Below are 21,879 nucleotides of genomic sequence, written 5' to 3' on the forward strand. Positions count from 1 at the left end.
ATTTAATTCTCCTGTTTTGTCTTTCTGTCACAGAAGAGGTTTTAATTTTTATGAGGTTGTTATGCACAACTCCTCTTTGTTTAATTTTGGATTTAAATAATTTAGGTAGTCGGGGGACAGACACCGTTTGACAACAACTATGAAAACTATGGCTGGGTAACTGAACTAGAAGCTCAGAGAAGTGTATAGGACTGCGACTCTGAAGTGTATAGGACTGCGACTCTGAGTCCTGATCTCAACTCTGGGTTGTCAGGGATTTGAATTACTCATAAAATTTGCCAGGTTCCTAGAAATGAGAGCATCTCCATCCAAAGTGGGATGAATGCCATCTCTCCTAATAAGACCAGGTTTTCCCCAGAAAGTTTTCCAATTATTAACAAAACCCACATTGTCCGACATCGTTTTTGCATATTCACACACTGAGGCAATATTAATTTTAGTGACCTCCGATTGGCATAACCGGGTGTCATTGCCGCCTACGTGAATAACAGTCTTACTGAATCTACGTTTAGCTTTAGCCAGCAGTTTTAAATTTGATTCAATGTCGCCCGCTCTGGCCCCAGGGATACATTTGACTATGGCAGCTGGTGTTGCTAACTTCACGTTCCTCAGAATAGAGCTGCCAATAACCAGAGTTTTATCCTCAGCGGGTGTGTCGCTGCGGTTGGAAACGTGAACAGGCTGGTGGTGAGCTTCGGCTTGGAGCTATGCCTCTGGCGAACGGTTACCCAACCTCCCAGCTGCACGGGCGTTACCTGAGGACCCCTAGCGGAGGCTATGCTATGTGGCCCCGTACGGGCTACAGGGGACTGGCTAACTACCGCAGCTACTGAATGGTTTTCCATGGTGCAGAGCCGCGCTTCTAATTCACTAAGCCTCGCCTCCAACACAGCAAATAAGCTACACTTGTTACAATTACCACTGTCGCTAAAGGAGGCAGAGGCATAGCTAAACATTTGGCACACCGAGCAAGAAAGAGCAGAGGGAGAAGCCATTGCTAACTGTAAAGCTAATGTAGCTACCAAGGCTAGTAGGCTAACGTGCAAACAACAGCTAAGAGATTAGCAGGGAAGTCGTAAAAAGGAGGAGAGCTATAAGTGCTTAAACAGAACTAGTGTGGGTCAGAGTCCTGCACTGGGTTGGGTACCCGCGGGTACCCGCAAAAACAGCTGATTTGCGGGTGGTTTTTAAAAAAACAATTTTTTCCCGGGTTCGGATCTGGGTGGAAAAAATAACATGCTGGTCGGATCGCAGGTTTTAGATAAACACATCAGTCATTATTTCGGTAAACTACAGATAACTATCTTGGTCATTATTTACTCTCTGAGGATCGCCTCTGCTATTTCGCAACGGTCATTGGTTCAGCTGTTTATACGCATTTCACCATCTAATAACACAATTTATGATTGGACGACAGAATCAACATGGCTGCCACCGTCTAACAAGCGCCGCTTCCAAAACAGTTAGTAATTATTTAGGTATTTGAGAAATAAGTGGATAAAACGTACAACTATCACTTTATAATGTTTCTGAAGTGTTTCCCTGATGGATTACTTCTCTCCTCGATGGATTCTAAAAGCACGTGACGACTCGTAACTGCTGAACGTCGCTCTGGACAGAAAGTAAGTCTATTATTACACATGTAAAGTTCCTTTACATAGATTAAAAGTTTAAAAGCATTAAACGTAACAAACGAGCGCTTTTACACTCGTATGGGAGAAGAACACAGAGGGTTGATGATGGAGCTGAAGTCAGGTTTTTATTGTGAGAGCTGCTTCATTCAGGTCGTTGTTTACTTACTGGCACCTTAACTGTGGCGATATGCTGTTCAATATTCAGCCAATATGACCCAAAATGATTACTTTAAATCCGGGTTACGGGTCGGGCTGCGGGTTGTGTTTCAATGGGTCGGACCGGGTTGCGGTACTAATTGGCCTGATGCGCGGGTTTGCGGTTTGGGTGCGGGTTTGTACATCGCCGGGTCGGGTCGGGGCGGATCTTGAAAACTGGACCTGTGCAGGAACCTGATGTGGGTTAAGACTTGAAGTAGATGTTAAAGCAACTGAAGTGAGAAAGCAGAAAGCAGGCTAGTAGAATTCACAAGAGTAGTACAGAGACGCTGTCACAGAAACACCGGAAATGACACAACTCGCTTACCGCAATACGTCAGCACGTCAGGAGACTGTCAAATCAACATAAAATTTCAAGGCAGCAAGGTAACTTTTTCTGTAAAAGTTGACCTCATTAACAATCTTAAGTTTGATCAATACTTTCAATAGCATTATATGTCAAGTCAACTAAATCACTTATTTTCTAAAATGACTGAGTGGAAGACGAGTTACTTTTTAAAAAACTATTTATTTTCACCATCTTTTCAATCTCAAGTTCAGGCATAGAACAGTGAACATGAAAAATGCCAGCCAAAGGTGCTTAAGGCGCTTAACAGAAGTAAATACAATTGCAACACAAAATATAAAAGTTTTATATTAAAACTATAAATAAGAATATGTATAAATGTAATACAATAAAAGCTTAACAGTCGCACAGTTTTTTTGTTTTTAAAAGTATTTAACAGTTGCACATCAGCAATTGTGTAAATAGGCTACTTGCACAATCACTTTCAGTCACTTCCACATTTGGCATATTACTGCCTCCCCACTTCCGGTCAGTACAGATGTCTGTGAATGAGGAGGGGAAGAGAAGAGAAGGAGATGAGGGTAGGAGAGGAAGAGAAGATGAGAAGAGAAGCAGTCAAAAACAGTGTATATTCAAAACATTCTCTCAATTTTTATTATTTCATAACTTTTCCAGGAAATATATCATGTGGGAACCCTGTATGTAAAATCAGAGTGATTGAATTCAAATCAAATTCACCCCATTTCTGGCAGAATTGTTAAGGAGGAAAAATGATTAATATACTTAACTTTAAAAAAAATAATAGGCTTACCTCAGTGAAGTAAAAATGCCTTGGGTGAGACCAGGAGTTTTCCATGCACCATATATGGGTACAGTGGGCAGTAGTTGTTCAGTTCTTCTGGTTCTACAACTAGAAGATTTGTGGAAGGTTTCTTCTCTTATACTCCTAACAAAACAGATCAATATTACATCATCAATTTAATTTTGTTACTTGCAAAATACCATATTCATAAATCCAAATTTTTAATTTTTGAAAAGGAGTTCAAACAATACATTATAACAATCCAACATTCTAAAAACAGAAAAGCCATCAAAACCACTGAGTTACCTTTCTCCACATTTCTCCAAGGCCATTTTTATCTACATTCTGTGATCCCCTGGCATTATCTTATTTCATGTTCATTTTATGTCTCATGTCAAATCTGCTATTGACTAACATCTCCATGAAGTTAAAAAAAAAAAAAAAAAAACACAACACACTTGACTTTGACCGTGCACATTTACTGAAAAAGCCTTGTGACCGAGCAGATCGAGTTTGTCTGTGTAAGCTACAGGTGCTGCTGCAGCTTTCACTCCCCTCCTCTCCTGTGTATCTGCCACGGGGGGAGGGGCGGAGGAGGGCAGAAGATGCGTTAAGTTTATGGTAGTTTTCATCAGCACAGGGGGATATACACACACGAGCTGACAGTACTTGTCTACTCTAGAAAATAAAATGGAGTCGGTTTCTAAGTGCCAAACCCTGAGCAGATAAAAATCAGTGATATGCACGGGGCTGTGACGAGTGCGTACTGTCAATTTACCACAGGAAATAAGAACAGCATTTTGAATATACTTGAATATACTTCCTTAACATTTCCAAATTCTCAGTCAGAGGCTATAGCCTTCTCTTCCCTCCTAGCTCGATGCCTCATCCTTCTCAGGTGGAAGGCGACTACACCTCCATCTCACACACATTGGGTTAAGAGTGTTATGTCCCACCTTAAACTGGAGAAGTTTAAGTTTACCATACGTGGCTCCACTCAGAAATTCTTTAAGTGGCAACCATTCCTGGATTACTTTGAGAAAGAATTCCCCTCTTTTAAGTTATTCTATATTTTATGGGACTAATTTTTTTTTATTTTTTTTTTATCTTTATTCATTTTTATTATTATTATTATTTTTATTTATGTATTTATTTTAATTAATTAATTTTCTCCTTTTACTGTGTGTGTGTGTGTGTGTGTGTGTGTGTGTGTGTGTGTGTTAATATACTGTAACAATAATACTGAAGGTCATGTCATTATTGTCTGTATTGTGTTTATTGTGGTCTTTTGTTATGGAAACTCCAAATAAAAATAGTTCAAATAGAATATATATATTTTCTTAACACTTAGATTAATATGTTCAGCTGAGTACCAGTAATAAAGTGAAAAATGTTCAAATAACCAAATACACTCACTCCATAGACGACAGAGCCGTTAGCATTGGGTCCATGTCATTGGTTCGACAGCCCATTGGTTCGACATCCCATTAGTCCGACTGTCCGCGGTGCTGAACGGCTCGCGGCGGGCATATGGTGCACCGCGACCGGCTTGAGGCGGAGCAGGCTCACGGCTTATGTGTTTGTCACTTTCTTTTTCATTTTAACCCACACCATGATCTTTTCCTGACCCTAACCAAGTGGTTTTTGTGCCTAAACCTAACCAGACCTTAACCACAGGGCATCATGATGATTTCGGAACGGACTTCGGAACAATGAGTTTAATATGGTCGGAACAATGGGATGTCGAACCAATGGGCTGTCGAACCAATGGGCAGTTCCCGTTAGCATTAGCGTTAGCAAAGTTAACGTTAGCTCATTCGTCATTGCACATTTATCTTCAAAATATTCAGACATATCGTCAAACAAATACTTCTCAGTGCAGGTATACACATTCATCTAACACACTTGTGAACATAAACTGTAAACAGGAGGGACTCATACCTGGATATTGTGATAAAAATGCAGACAGGCTTTCCTCTGCTCACTGGTATGTTCTTGCTGTTCCGTTGCTTGACTGAAATGGCGTCCTTTCCAACTGACACGAGGAGCAGGAAGGCAGTCTGTGATGTGCAGATTGTCCAAGGCCATTTTGCAGGGGCTACTCACATTTAATTGAATCAGCTAAGCAATCTAAGTTACCTGGACTGTTCTGATTTAACTAAAGAGTTGACAACATTAAAACTTAATATTTCAAGTTGGCCCAATGATTTAGATACTTTTAGTTGGACTGACTAAGGAAAATGAGCTGAGGTAACAAAAAACCCAAATTCATTTTTACAGTGTGGTGTTTCTTGCTCAGATAGCCAACAAACCATTTCTGATCTGAATGACTAATTTTTTGTACTAATGCTAAACGCAATAACTAATGTTACTTCTATAATCCGACTGATAGGGTAACACTACTCATTTTCTCACTGACTTATTAACTTACTTTGCTTTGACCCCAATTAGAATCAATGCGTTTTATGTGATAAACTTTCTTTAATTTTGGTTAAAGATGATGATTTGTATTATATTTTGGTCAACAAAAGAATGATTTCATGTTTGACATGTTCATTTATCACTTTTTATTAACATTTTGACAACTAATGACATCATTGAATAATCACACAACACACAACAAATGCAGTAATGGACTACACACACACACACACACACACACACACACACACACACTTACTACTACTACTAAAAGAAAGCACTTACACTGATGAAAGTGTGTCCCAAATTACCAAATATGCTGTCTCAAATTACCAAACACGCTGTCCCAAATTACCAAACATGTCACTGAAAGAAAGTTTTGTGTCAGCTACAATAACATGGTGAGCCATGCTTTGTAGAAATATCATATACATTTAATTTCTTCACATAAAGAAAGTAGACACCTTGAGGAATTCAGAAATGCATCATATGTTGGGTTGTTTTTTCAAATTGATGACAAGAATTCGATCACTAGATAGAATTACAAAAAGTGTCCCAATATACCTGAATCAGTCCCTCCAGAAAAACGCGATTATGCGATCGCATAATTCAACGCATAATCAGCCAAAGTCCGCATATTCATGCGGGGGCCGCATTTTTCAAAGACGCCGCACTTTCGCCGCATAAATCGCCGATTTCCACGTAAAATGCGCGAAATATGTGGGGCTTGCATGATTTTATAATCCTCGCATTTTCGTTGCAAGAGGGGTTTTCCTTGTGAACGCTCTCTGTAATGTACAAACAACTGTTGTGTCTCTCTGAGGCTTGCTGTGCGCGTCACGTAATGAGACAGAGCGCGCATTAGGCAGAGTCGGTGTGATGTTTCTTCTCCTCCTGTGGGGAGGAGGGAAGAAACCTTCCAGTGAAATAACTCTCGATCTAAAAGAGCTGGTTATGATTTTAGGCATGAATGTGGGATTCGGCCTCAGAGTAGCTGCGCTCCCGTCATCTCTGATAACGAGACAAGACGGGGAGACTGAAAACGCACATAAATCACTCACTCTCTTACGAAGTCAGGGCTAAGAGAAGTGCTGTCTTTAATGACAGTAGTTTGAGAGAGATTTGTGACAGAGGCTCGAAGGGAGGTTCTTCCAGAGCGCGTAACACCAGGGGTAAATCCCACTGCGGTGCCAAAGAGCGCGTGACAGGTCTCTGTCGCCTGATTCCTTTCAAAAAGCGCTTAACCAGCGGGTGCGCAAAAACGGATCTCTCTCCATAGCCTTCATGACATAATATATATTTTATTTATTTATTTTTACATAAGTTGTAGCATATTCTAGCTACAGAACTTGTTTGACTCAGCAATGTTTTCTAAGTTTGAGCCATGTGTTTATTAAGGTCTGAAATAAAACAAGATGAGAACTTAAATATTCCCTGCACTTTCTGTGATGTAGTATGCTTGCTTATCATAGGAAGTAATTAGAAATGACTACATTAAGGTAGTAGCCTAGTGAGAACAGGGTGTTGGGGGAATCACTTTTTTCCTCTTTTTCATCAAACCGCAGTTTTTGCAAGTTCCCGCAATTTCATCGCATGAAATTGCATAAATATCCCGCATATTCCATCGCAACAAAACAAAGACTTGAAACAAAAACCTGGTAACATGCATGGATGGCTTGGATGCTAGACAGTACTCTCCTGATCAACATGACAAGACGAACTGACACAAGAAAAGGGAGACAAGGACTATTTATACATGAGGTAGGGGGAACACAGGTGAGACCAACCAGAGAGCAGGGAGACAATCACAGTGGTGGGAAAATCACACAAAGGGATGAAGTCAGGGTCTGAAATGAGAGGGAAAAGGTGAGTACAAATAAAACAGGAAGTGCAAGACGAGACTAGACATGAGTGACTTTAACTTAACAGATTTTACGTGACGTGACAACTTGCAGTCCATTTAGAATGAACCCATTACCCACCAGTTGGGAATCACTGGTAGACTGTGGAAACTGGAATGAACTCTTGTAAATTCTTGAAAACTATGCATATTTTGTGGGGAAAAATAAAATAAAGGTCTGCCAAAAAAGTAGTTCGTTACTTGGTTGTTTTTTCTTTAAATAAGTTGCTAAATGGTTTTAAATGTAACCAAATCTAGTGAGGAGGAAACATCATACCAGCTGTGTCAGAGGGATGCGTCCAGGTAGTCAGGTGCAGTTTTGTCAGTAGAACCTGCTTGCTCTGACAAAATGTAAATTTGCAGCTTGCTTTAATCAGACAGAGCTGAAGTGTTCATGCAGCATGTGTTTATTCGACTCAAATAGCCAACACAGCTAACAGTTCAGATATTAGCTCCAACTAGCTAACAACAGTGTATGTGTGGACTGTGTTGGTATATTTGTGTGCGTAAGGCAAGGTAAGGCTATGCAGCTTTATTTGTCTAGCACATTTTATACACAAGACCAATTCAAAATGCTTTACAGAGCAATAAAATATAAAACACAATAAAGGATACAAAAAAGACCAAAGAGAAAAAAGATATAAATGGTAAAATTATTAAAAAATCACTATAAATAATAGCAAAAGTGCAGACAAGAGGTGCAGAGATAAAGGGCTCTAGTTTCCCGGCGTGGCGTAGGGTGGCAAACCAGAGCTAGTTTCGAGCAGCGCAACCCGAGGCGCGCTCAGTTTGGTAGCTTGGCAGACCGAGGTGCACTGAGATGGGTGTGGCGGCACAGGGGGAGGTGACTTTTTCAGTGACTTTCCTTAAAAACGGTAAGTTTTAAATAGGCCGATAGTTGTTCAGTACAGTGGCATCAAGACTGCTCTTCTTTAGGAGACTGCAGTTTTCAAAGCATTTAGGAAAGTGCCAGATTGGGGGGAGACATTAACTATAAAGCTGCGTTCACACCAAACACAAATTCGCGCGTCAAGATTACATACAAAGTCAATGCAAAGACGCGATTAGACGCGAATTCGCGCCGGGCGGCGCGATGGACACGTCTAGCGCGACGCGATGGACGCGATAGAGGCGTCTAGCGTGGCGCGATAGACGCGAAATTCGCGTCCAACGCCTCATCACTCGAGTTGAAAATATTGAACTTTTGAGGCGAATCCAACGCCTCATCACTCGAGTTGAAAATATTGAACTTTTGAGGCGAATCCGCGTGACGCTGTGCCGCGAAAGCCAATCAGCGTTGAGATTCTCCCGACGTCACTGCCGTGTGTCAACAACGTCCAGTTGTTGACACAACAATAAACTGCTACTCACCGGAGACAGATGGACAGACGCTCCGCAGCTGAAATGGAGCGCCTGTAGTTGGTGTCCTGCCGGGAGATCCTGGCGCCAACCCTCGCCAACAGGTCCTCAAACTGGGCCCCAGTCAGCCTGAAGTGCCACTGAAAGCAGCTATCATCCAGACGGAGTTCCTGGAGGAGGTGGTGAAACTCGCCGAGCTGGATGCGCTTCTGCAGGACAGGGTGAACCCAAAAATGATGGTGTTTGGCCCTCCGACGCATCTGGGACTTCCAGAGCAGGTACAAAGCAGCGATGGTGGTTATCTCAGCCATGGTCGTCAGTGGCTACCCGGAGCTATATGATACTACGTGTCTACTCTACAGAGACCGCAACAAAAAGGAGCAGGCTTGGGTGAAAGTCGCCGCAAGACTGGTCTACTTGGTAAGTTCTGTAAATATGTGTCTTTAATTAGTTTGCAGAATGGTTGTACTATGAACGTTAGCACTAGCTTAGCTCCACTTAGCACAGCCGGCTTCCCCGCTACTCACACGAATGACGCGATAACGAGAATTAACAAAATGGTCCAGCGTCCAAACTCACGCGTTACGCGCGGTGCGTTACTCGCGTTACCAGCGAGTAATTCGCTTCACTTGCGCCCAGTGTGAACACTACATAAGAGTTAGTTGTTTGACCAGGCTGCTCAGCACAGTTTTACCCAAAGTGGGTAAAACATCAAGGCAGCAAGTTGAAGAACTGAGACTAGAGACAATTTCTTCCAGTGTTTTGTCAATGATGGACTTAAATTCTGTCATACCTAACACGTTACTTTGGGAAGACTGCAGTGATGGTACTTTATTCTTCGGCACTGAGGAGATAGTGCGCTCCAACTATCGGGGTATCACACTGCTCAGCCTCCCGGGTAAAGTTTACTCTAGGGTGCTGGAAAGGAGGCTCCGATCGATTGTCGAACCTCAGATTCAGGAGAAGCAATGCGGATTCCATCCTGGCCGTGGAACAGTGGACCAGCCCTTTACCCTTGCGAGGCTGCTGGAGGGGGTCGTGGGAGTTTGCCCATCCAGTCTACATGTGCTTTGTGGACCTGGAGAAGGCTTACGACAGCGTCCCTCGGGGGGTCTTGAGGGGGGTACTACGGGAGTACAGGGTGTCAGGCTCGCTGCTACGAGCCATCTGGTCCCTGTATGACCAAAGTGAGAGCTGCGTTTGCATACTGGGTGTAAAGTCGAACACGTTCTCGGTGGGTGTTGGCCTCCGCCAAGGTTGTCCCTTGTCACCAATCTTGATTGTGATCTTCATGGACAGGATCTTGAGGCGCAGCCTGGGGGAGGAAGGGGTCCGGTTTGGAGACCTCAGAATTGCATCTCTGCTTTTCACAGATTATATGGTTCTGTTGGCTCCATCACACGGTGACCTCCAGCATGCACTGGGGCGTTTTGCAGCCGAGTGTGAAGCAGTTGGGTTGAAAGTCAGCACCTCCAAGTCTGAGGCCATGGTTCTCTGTTTGAAACCGGTGGATTGCCCTCTTGGATTGGAGAAGAGTTACTGCCTCAAGTGAGGGAGTTCAAGTATCTTTGGGTCTTGATCACGAGTGAGGGTAGAATGGAGTGTGAGATGGATCAGCGGGTCGGTGCAGCTTCTGCAGTGATGCGGGCGCTGCACTGGTCCGTCGTGGTGAAGAGGGAGCTGATTCAGAAAGCAAAGCTTTCGATTTACTGTTCCATCTACGTCCCAACCCTCACCTATGGTCATGAACTCTGGGTAGTGACCGAAAGAATGAGATCACGGATAAAAGCAGTGGAAATGAGTTTCCTCTGTGGGGTGGCTGGGCTCAGCCTTAGAGATAGGGTGAGGAGCTCGGACATCCAGAGGGAGCTCAGAGTACAGCTGCTGCTCCTTCGCGTCCAAAGGGGTCAGTTGAGGTGGTTCAGGCATCTGACTAGGATGCGTCCTGGGCGCCTCCCGCTGGATGTATCCTAGGCACGTCCCACTGGTAGGAGGCCCCGGGGCAGACCCAGAACACACTGGAGGGATTACATATCTCGTCTGGCCTGGGAACAAGCTCAGCCAGCTGCCCCCGTGACCTGGCCCTGGATAAGCAAATGAAGATGGATGGATGGATTGAGGAGTTAATTGCACATCTGATGTTGTGAACCCTGTTATTAAAAAAAGGCTGCAACCGGAGGGTTAGTTAATCTGTCTACAGTAGCAAATAACATATGAGTTGTTAGTCTTTTTGTTGATGATCTCAGAGAAAAATGACTGCCTTGCACTTGTCAAGGTAATTTGATCTTTGTAGATTTTAAAGTGAATATGGAGCTTTGATTTACGCCATTTTCATTTTGCTTTCCGGCACTCACTTTTCTGGACCCTTGCAGAATGAGTGTTTATCCATGTTGCCTTTTGCTTATAACTGATTAATTTCACCTCAACAGGAGCAATGGCATCAATGACATTTGCAGTTTGAGAGTTGCAGGAATTCAACAGATCATCAACATGATTTGAAATTGTGGCAGATTCAAATTTGATGCTTGCCATGAAAAGTGTCATTAAAGTATATCTTTATAGTATATCTATTTTCAACATTTGCTGATCCATGGGTAATTTTGGGAGTTATTGACAGATCAAAAAATACATAGAAATGATCTGATAGAGCAACATCAAGCACAGTGACATTTGAAATATTAACACCTTTAGTAATTAGTAACTCAATTTCTGTGGCATTTTTCTCACAGATATTATCCATGTGAACATTAAAATCACCAGTAATGACTACACAGTCCAATTTAGTACAAATAATTGAAGGCATCTCAGTAAAAGCATCAAGAACATTTGGAGAGTATTTAGGCAGCTTGTAAATCACTATATATGGTACATGGAGAGAACTTCATTTAAATTTTAAATGACACATATTCAAATGATGAGAACTCACCAAATTATAGCTTCTTACAAAGAAATCTATCTCTGAAAAAGGCACAGATATCACCTCTTTTTTGTTCTGTCGTGCTTCAAACTCAAATCTAAAATTTGGTAGAGTGGATTCAATAAGAGCAACATTTCCATTCTTGTTGTCCAATCAAATCTCCGTTAAAAACATAAGATCAAGTGACTTATTACCTAGAGACCTGACATTAAATACAGCTAGTTTTAAATTTGTTGGAGTGGGGCCTGCGATACATTGCTTACAGGGAATTTGAATCAGATCTATGGAATTGGAGGATCTTAGTGTCACCCTCTTATCTAATGTAAGTTAGGACGGGATCACTTCATGGCCTGTATGGATAAAATAAAATGAAAAAATACAGTGAGCATTAATTCTTTTAATGCAAGTGTTGTATTAAGGCAGACTTGTCCTTTAAACATGTATTTGTCTTTCTGTGTATGTCCAGGTTACAAGGGAGAGAACTGCCAGCTGGATGTAGATGAATGTGAGCAGCATCCCTGTGAGAATGGTGGCCAGTGTTTCCAGCGCTCAGATATCTTGAACTACAGAACGCTGCCTGAACTCAGCAATGCCAATTTCAGCTATGAAGAGGCAGCTGGTTTCATCTGCCACTGTCTGCCAGGATTTACTGGTAAGCCTCTTCACAACAACACCCCTTCAGTTTCTTGATAGATTGCCCTGTTAACTTGCAATGAAGTGATGAGGACATGGATCTGAATCTCATTAATATGTTCCGCTGGCAGGAGACAACTGCTCAATCAATGTGGATGATTGTGAGTCTGGTCCATGTCAGCATGGAGGAACTTGTCACGATCTGATCAACTCTTACCAGTGTGTGTGTCCAGACGGCTTCACAGGTAGGAGAGACCTCTTATCTGCTCTTCTACTCTTATCTCCTAACAAAATAAACTGAGCTGCTCTTCCTCCAGTGGCACCCCACAGAGTGTCCTGTCCCTGTTACTATTCATTCTCACTGACTGCAGGAGTCAGCACAAGGACCAGCACTGAAGTTCTCATGACAGCTGTCGCATGTGCTTGTAATCAGTGAGTTTGCAAAGCTGTGATAATCTAGGCAGGTTTTAAATCTGTTGTGTTTCACACTGAATAAGTGACAAAATAGAGTATACTGAAAATAGTAGAGAAGCATACTAAAAAGAGCAGATTCTTGAGTGTGCTGTTCATGTACTATTCTCTGCTAATGTAATGCACAAAGTGCAAAAAGAGCTTCTTATAGCAGAAACATTTAAATAAACTGCAGGTGGTAGTGAGACAGCTACAGGAAGATCTATGACATCAAAACATAAGAAACTGTAAATCACTAGTAGTGAGCAGCACCCTTCTTTGTCAAATGTCTAGTGTTCATTGGGAGTGTAGTGGCAAAAACTTCAAGATTGGGTTTTTCCTTTAACCCCTATTCCAGTTTCCTTTGTTCTTACCACAGGGAGAGTGCAGGTGCAGTGTGTGTCAGACTGGCAGCCTTCTTTCCAATAATCATTACATAGAATATTTAGCATTCACTGTGGCACACAAAACAAAACAAAAAAAAATACATGACATGACATGATGCAGTGATTTTAACTGTAGCATTTGCAGGTTCCACCCATGTTATTATGGCTGTAGTGAAGCTGAAGCTGAGGTCAATGATGGTGTCTGCTGTCACCCCCTTCTCTCCGCCATGTACCATGCCAAACCAATAGAGAGAAAAAAATTAATTATGTGAATACAAATAAATTTAAATGCGGCGCCTACAAGGAGGTAGAGCAGGTTGTCCATTAATCTGAATATCAGAGGTTTGATCCCTGGTTCCTCCAATCAGCATGTCATAGTGTGTGTGAGTGTTTGTCAATGGTTAATGGAGTAACATAGCACCTTGTATGGTAGCCTCAGCCTGTGTGTGTGAAAGGGTGTGTAAAAGGACTTTGTGTGGTCAGAGGACTATAAAAGTGCTATACATATACAAGTCCATTAACCATTGACCATTTTAGCGAATCCAGATTACCCTCTTTAAAGTCCAGGTAACGCAAGCAGCAAGCAAAAAAAGTATGTGTAATGATTTTGTCATACCATAGAAAAATGTGTCATTAACCACCCAGCCAAATTAGAAAGATTAAAAAAATCACCAATTGAATAATAGGTTTCAAAATTGTGAAAAAAAGAGATGCTGGGGGCGTGTCCACTGAAGGAGCTCATATGAAAATAATGGACAATTGTTAGGAACTAAGGCAGTAGCACAGTAGCATACACACACCCTGAGCCAAGTAACGAGCCACCGTGCAGCAACAGACTCTTGTTAGCAGCTAACTCAGTGCACTGTAAATCCCATTCCATTCATGACACAAAATTTTAATGTTAAGTCTACACTGATGTCCTGGATTGTCAAAATGACAAAAAAGTTATGTTCACTTGACACAAAAACTCATCCCTCCATCATTTTTTTTTATGGCAAGTTAATAGTTTTTGAGTTTTGAGATAATTTGACTAAAATTTATAAAGCACATTTCACCTTAATAGTTTAAGGCCCATAAACAACACTATCATTGTACACATAACATATTGTGGTGTGTTGGAGCTAAATGGGTGAAGTTTCCCAGCATGCCATGAGACAATGTGTTTAAGGCCATAAGCCAAAGAAAACTGTGTTTAAATGTGTTCTGAATCACTTACGTTACCCATTACACAGTGATTAATGTTCATGTATTTCACAATGGTTCTAATGGGTTACAGTTAATGTTGTGGTAAAAGACATTTTGCACCAGTTAAGTCCTATATACAGTTAGTGACCTCCAGTGTTGGGAACGTTACTTTAAAAAAGTAATTAGTTATAGTTACTTGTTACTTTCCCCAAAAAAGTAACTGAGTTAGTAACTGAGTTACTGCACTATAAAAGTAACTAATTACCTGGAAAAGTAACTATAGCATTATTTTTTTATAAAAATGCTCAAATATGTCAAATTGCTTGGACCCCCCCGCTAATGGAACTGTTTGTAATGAAACTCAACTGTATGTAATGAAACTCAACATTGAATACTAGCCGACCAAAAGAATAAATGAATGAATGAAAGAAGTTGCATATAATAAGCCATTTTACTTTCACTGTAACAGTGCTGGTATGCTGGACAAGATCTGAATGATGAGTACATATTTCACACAGAATCTGAATCTGCACACTGCCTAGGGAGAGGGGCGGAGGGAGCAGAGCTGTGGAAACATCCTGCAGCCCGACATACTATCATGTGTTTAAATAACTTATTAGACGGATCTCTATAAAGAAAGGCAACATTTAGAGAGCCAGCCCAAATAAGCAACTCCACTTTAGAAACAAGAAACAAGCCCAAAAAACTGCAACCCGCGACTGTAAGTTACTTTACAAGCCCAAAGTTGCGGCTAATAAGCAGACCTGACAACCCTGCTTGTGTACTTGTGAATACCCACCCTACTCTGCCTCTGATTGGTTTATGATGAAATTTTACTCTCCCTAAGCCAATCATCATCACTTATGCGGCTGTCTCTCCCTCCCTTCCCCCTCACCTGCCCTTACCAAAGACAAAAACTTTAGAGCTCCGCTGAGAAGGAGCTTGCTTGGGTGAAAGCTGCTTCAGTGAACTTAAGTAAAGCCGAGTAACGGTGCATTTTTTTGTGAGTATATGGCGTTATAACGGGGGAGACAGTAACTCTTTTGATTACTCGTTACTGAAAAAAGTAGTGCCGTTAGTAATGTAGTTTATTTATAACGCTGTTATTCCCATCACTGGTGACCTCCCACCTGTGTGGATATGTCTAACATTAAGTTGTGCTGAGGTGAAATAAAGAGCACTTCCTGGTTCAGAAATCATTTCTTTGCTTTATTCCTGCTATCACGAAACCTCAGCTCACGACATTATAATTTTATAGTTAAATGATATTAAAAAAAAGATGTTGTAAAATGTTAACTCAATGTTCTTTGTTCATATATAATTAAATGCTCAAACAACAACAGCAACAACGTTTATTTTGTGTCTGGTGTACTCAAAACCTTTATGTTACTGTATTGCTCTAAACTGAAAGTTTTGAATGTTTCCAAAAAAAAAAAAAGTTGAGAGAGTGAATTGGGCTTTTTAGTGTAGCTCACACAGTCTATGGTTGCACAGCACACACCCTCTGCTAAGTGGCTATATCCTCTCATTCAGCAGCTAACATTAGTTCAAAGAACACACCCACAGCAGTCAGCAGCTATGCTGGCGGGCCAAGTAGCTAATTTGGCCAGAAAGACTGGTGGATCCATTAGTGACAACTGTTAAGCTTGTGTTTATGACCTGTGGCATTTAACTAGGGTGACCAGACATCCTGAAAAATTCGGGACAGTCTCGAAATCCAAGCAGTTGTCCCGAATCCCGAATTCTGCCCTAATTGTCCCGAAAATTACACTAGAGCAGAGTCTGGAGTAGTTATTGCCTGATAAAACATTAAAAACTGATCATGGTGGTTGAGTAGTCCTGCAGCTCCTGCCGGCTGCACATTGGTTGCAGCAGTTCCTACATGAATTATGGGTGTTGTATTTTTTAAATTGTGTACAGCAGTGGCAGTGAAGTAGATGAAGAGAGCACAAGTTGCAGCCATGAGGACAGGGAAAGCGCGGGCAGTCACAAGAAGGAGTGATTTGCACGTTGCAGTGCAGCCTCTTGTTCTAAATGTTCAAAACTGTTCTACAAACTTGTTCTACAAACTGATAAGCCTGTAACGAATGTACCAGGCGTTTTTTATTTTGTTAGCTTTTATTTTTTATTGATTTTTAAAGGACAAGTGCACTTACACTGATCACTTCCATAAAATAAAACGAGAACTTGGAAAAGAGGAAAAGATTGAAAAAATTGTTAAAATTAAATTAGGGAACAGCTAAAAGAAATTGTTTGCTAGCTTGATGCTAATGGCAGTACTCACCAGGTTGCTAAAGTGCCTCTGCTGTTTCACACCATCATTTTTCCCTTTTTACTCTGTGTGGTAATGTCCCTAGAGGAAATACCAAAAACCCTGGGGTGTTGTTGTCGTACAGCAGATCACTCTGTGTTCCTATTGGTCAAAGTGACGGCTGTGACAGAAGTCGTGAACGACAAAAATAAAATCAAACATGCTAGACGTCAGAACGTCGTGAGGTGTCCCAGACGTGGTGTCGGTTGTCGTTAACTATGACACACTACACGAGATGAAACGATGGATTATCGCGTACGACACTCATTGTCGTTCACGATCCATGCCTGTATATATCAATCTTTTGAATTTAGGGAGTTGTATTCCTTCATTGGCAAACGTTTTATGGATTACACTATCAATCAATGAATCAGATTCATTGATATCTACAGCATCTTATTTTATTTTGTTTGACTTTTTTATCACATGGACATTTATTTATTGTAATGTGTAAATATCAGATTCCTCTGAAATGTGTCACAAGCCAACTTTCTCCGACAGTGATAACAAGTTATTAGGTAATAGTAATAATTATTTGTGTACTGGTTTGCATCACTGCAAAAAGAACTTTTCCTTTGGAGGACAACATGTCAAGTGAACTGAAATGATTGTCCTCAGTAGAAGCCAGTGTTGGCAGATAACCTTCATGCCAGGTCTCAGAATCTCCTTTGCCAAACAATAAAGGGTTAATCTTCCTCCTGCTGATCATTCCTCACGGCCAGCCAAGGTTATTAATCCCTCATTAAAGGAGATTTGTCACTGCATCACTCAAAACAGGGGGATCTGCACCAAAAACTGACCTTCAAATGCACAATGTGGATTTAGAGGTGAGGAATTCAGCCAGATGCTCTCATCAACAAAATGAGAGGCTAATTTAATTTGCCAACAGTATTATGGCCATGTGATGAGGAGGGCACAACAGAGCATAGCAGAGGATAGAAGGGGATGAGAGGGCATATGGTATGGAGGAACATAGCAGACAACAGCAAAGCCAATAAAAGGTGCCATATGTCAGGCGTCCGCCGTGGGTATTAAACAGGGTCTCCTATGAAATTTGTTAGGGGGAGGAGGAGGAGATTACAGCAAAGCATCTTAGGAGCCTCATTAAAGCCTGATGAAAAAAAACACGGTACAAAACATTGTGAGCAAAACAAGGGCTTTTTTCCCAAATGATCTACACTTCATTTCTCTGGTATGCTACACTCTAAACATGTCACTCTTGTGCAACAGCAAGCTCCATATGGCTCAAAAATATGATCCTATTAACTTTGTATGGCATGTGTGCAAGAAGTCGACCTTTCACGTGCATGAGGTGTTCGTCATTATAAATGGCTGTTAAACTGGTAGAGATGATTCCCTCTTGGGACGCTCCTCATTAGTATTTGGGCCAGACTAGGAGGAGCTACGTATGTCTGGGTTAGGGTTAGGGTTATTAGTTTGATTAAATTTCATAACGCTTTTCACACTCTGGCTTCCTTAGGTTTACTCATAATGTCATCAGCAACATGTATATGCTTTAATAGCTTGATTTAGCAATTACTACAGAACCAGACAGAGTTGACTTTTAGATTTATTTATTTCAAATCAGTGCTGCACTGCTACAACATCGTGGTCTGAAGCCATGACGTAAAGGTAGGAGACAACTTCAAAGTGCTTATTCTGTCAGTTACAGTGTTGTTTTGACTGTTTGTTTGTTCAAAAGGATTACAGTGTTTCACAATGTGAAAGTGCAGTTACTCTGATATAATTTTGATTACTCACTTTCAGTGATACCCGGTGAATTTGGGCGGCAGTAGCTCAGTCCATAGGGACCTGGGTTGGGAACCAGGGGGTTGCCTGTTCAAGTCCCCGCCCGGACCAAAATATGGAGCGTGGACTGGTAGCTGGAGAGGTGCCAGTTCACCTCCTGGGCACTGCCGAGGTGCCCTTGAGCAAGGCACCAAACCCCCCAACCGCTCGGAGCGCCTGTCATGGGCAGCCCCACTCTGACATCCCTCCACTAAGTGCATGTATAGGTCCTGTTTGTGCGTGTGTGTTTGGACCTGTGTGTAATTGAAAACAGAGTGAAAAAATTGAATTTCCCCTCGGGGATTAATAAAGTATATTAAATTTTAAAAAAAAAATAAAAATTTGAAAGCATTTGCACTTTTCAGGAGTTCCTGTTTAGTTGCATTCTCTGATTCATACAGATCCTGTGTGTGTTAAACTATTGTTCCCTGCAATAGTAAAGCATATGACTGGTCACAACATGCCAACCTGAGGACGTCCCCTCAATACATAATACTTGTGTGATGGAGTGTCTGTGTCGCTCTGCAGCTACACTGCCAAAGCACTAGTAGGCGGTGGGGTTATAATAGGTCTTTACCAGCAGTGTTTACATGTGATGGCATCCAGCTGCGTATCATACCTCCACAACAGATGGCGTCCAGCCATGTTATGAGCTGATGCCACCTTATCATACTGCTGCGGCAAGTGCTGGCGTGTCACAACACAGAGAGAGGTTCCATCCAGCTGCATTGCCAGCTTACTCCGGCTGGTGCTGTATCATACCACCGCGAAAGGCATCTTTTGGCATCAGGTGTCTGATACCAATATCACTTACAAAGCAGCGATATTTGAATACTTTGGAATGAGAATTAAATGGGCTGGAAGTGCTGTAAAGTTTGAATGATTCAAAAGATACCTAAAAGACACATAAGACATGGCTTAATAGAGACACCTTCAAAGTGCACAAATTGACTTCATTATAATTTGCAAGGTTGACAGACAAAACACTTGGCTTTTGCTGGACACATTTTCCCCATAAATTCAACATGCTAACGTTACTAGCACAAGCAAGCAAGAGATTTTCTCTACTCATATGAAGCCAGGCACAACAGTAACTTTTAACAAAGGTAACATTGCGAAATTCTGCTCCATTATAACCTGCAAGGTTCACTGACAAATGAATTGTCTTATACTAGATATGTTTTCCCCACAAATACAACATGCTAACATTATTAGCACAAGCCTATGACATTTTACATTGAATAAGTGTGCCTAGCGGCTAGTGAAGTTTTGCCCTTCTCATGTGAAGCCAGGATAAATTACACACAGGATTTAAAAGTCCATTTAACAAGCACTGCAGTTAACTTATCAGACTGTGTTTCATCCACAGGTCTGTAGTGATTTGCTCACTCCAAAATAACATTAGTGCTTTGCTGGCTTTGGCGATGCAGTTGCCTGCTGTTATCAGTCTTTTTAGCTGCACCTGTAGGCTCAGCTGATAGGTGGGAGCTCAAACTCAAAGTACAGCGATAATTTAATTCCATTTGACACAAGGTGGGTTTTACTTTTACATTTCAACTGAGCTGTCTGGGAGTCTTTTAACGTGAAAGAAGCAATTTAAAAAAGTGCATCACAGCAGGAAGCAGGAAGCTGCTCTGGTGGCTTGACTACAAGTGTGGGGCTGTCAAAGAGACAAAATAGCAGCATACGTTTAACATGATAAAAGGTAAAAAATAATGCGTTATTGTTCGAACCTTGATCACACTGGGATTAAGAAGATTCTATCACACACTCACACATACACGCACATACACAAACGCATACATTAAAATCCAATTTAGGTTTGATACCAATTCATTAAATAAAAGCTACAAAAGTGCAAGTCCAAAAAGATTTTTTAAGATTTCGTTTGAAGCTATCTACTGACTCAGAGCGTCTGATGTCCTCTGGAAGGCTGTTCCAGAGATGAGGGCCAATGACACAGAATGCAGCATCACCATGCCTTTTAGTTCTACTCTGGGGGACATTCAGTAGACCAGAGGTGGAAGATCTTAGGGATCTGGAGGGAATGTATTTGACCAACATATCAGATAAATAGTGAGGAGCCAGACCATTAAGAGATTTAAAAACTAAAAGCAAAATTTTAAAGTGAGCTCTAAAATGAAGGGGAAGCCAATGAAGAGACTTTAAACCTGGAGTAATGAGTTCTTGATGTTTTGTCTTAGTGAGTAGACATGCTGCTGCATTTTGGATCATCTGCAGTTTGTTTAAAGATTTGTTTGAGAGGCCTGAGAATAAGGGCTTACAGTAGTCATGTCTGCAGGAGATGAAAGCATGAACACCGAAGTTTTTCATTGTGTTCTTTAGATAAAAGAGGTTGCACATGAGCAATGTTTCTAAGATAAACATTTTTTTGGGACATCCACATATTAATTTGATCAATACAGCATGACAGTTTTTCAATTGGGCTTATATCATCTGAAGAGAATGATATGTACATCTTCCTGTCATAGGTTTTGAACCAGGTTAGAACTGAGCCTGAAATGTTTAGATTGATATGGAGCCGTTTTAGAAGGACGCTGTGATCAGTGGTGTCAAAAGCTGCACTTAAGTTGAGAAGGAAAAGAAATGAGGTCTTTCCCTTATCAAGTGCCATTCTAAGATCATTTACAACTTTTACTAGTGCTGTTTCAGTATTATGGTAGAGGTATTAGGTAGATTAGAAAATGGGCTTGAAGTTGCTTAAGACCAGAAGGTCTGCACTAGAATTCTAAAAGGGGTTTGACAAAAGCGGTTTTTAGAGCCGTGGAGAAAGTACCATTGAGCAGAGATTGATTTACAATTTCAAGAACATCCTCAATACAACCAAACGGGTGGGGATTGGGTCAAGATCAAGTTGAGGTTTTGAGATCATTGACCACTTTCCTGAGCTGATCTTTTTTGACAGTAGAAAATGTGCTCCAGCTATAAGGAAGAGGAGAGTTGTTTGTCATAACCAGGCCAGGGAATACTTTTTTTTTTTTTTTAAATACGCTGTCTGATGTTTCTTATCTTATCCCTGAAAAAGATGGCAAAATCCTCACAACTCAATGTAAGGTTGATCAGGTTGGGCTCTGGGTGAAGGCGGCTGATAGTGGAGAAAAGAGTGCTTGGGTTTTTTTTGTTTTTTTTTTAACAGTTATAACTTTCCAAAAATAGATATGACGAGCTTTGCGGGTCTCTTTGTTCAGTAAAGCTAGTTGTTGACTTAAAATGACCTGATGCACTTCCAGTTTAGATTTTCTCCACTGTCGCTCTGCCTTCCTACAAGCTCTTTTAACTTGAGCGATAGCTGGTTCTTCCCATAGTGTTTTTTTTCCTTGAGTATAATGTTAAAATTGGCATAAATTGTTAAAATGTTAAAAAAAAAAAATAGGTCACCAGGTCCTTAAACCAATCTGAACACCATTTGAAACATGTGACATCTAGTATCCAAAGAATGTCTTTGGCAGTGGTGGTTGCATTTAGATGACTTTTGGAGACAGAGATGTTAATTAATTTTACGTATTCTTAAAAATATAGAGTGACGGACTTCTGAATCAACTATAGGTTGCAGCGCAGCAAAGTTTTGTC

General features: G+C 41.3%; 1 protein-coding gene across 2 annotated transcripts in view; it reads left to right on the forward strand.

The window, feature by feature from the left end:
- The window catches only part of LOC126393894 (protein crumbs homolog 1-like), a 129,480-nt gene that overhangs the window by 73,625 nt on the left and 33,976 nt on the right, over nt 1–21,879 (forward strand). For both annotated transcript variants that reach the window (XM_050050304.1, XM_050050303.1), the window contains exons 5-6: nt 12,002–12,187; nt 12,300–12,413. In XM_050050304.1, the coding sequence (XP_049906261.1) occupies nt 12,002–12,187; nt 12,300–12,413 (300 nt within the window). The remainder of the gene's footprint in view (nt 1–12,001; nt 12,188–12,299; nt 12,414–21,879) is intronic.

The sequence above is a fragment of the Epinephelus moara genome, chromosome 8 (genome assembly GCF_006386435.1).
Source record: "Epinephelus moara isolate mb chromosome 8, YSFRI_EMoa_1.0, whole genome shotgun sequence".
Taxonomy (NCBI): Eukaryota; Metazoa; Chordata; class Actinopteri; order Perciformes; family Serranidae; genus Epinephelus; species Epinephelus moara.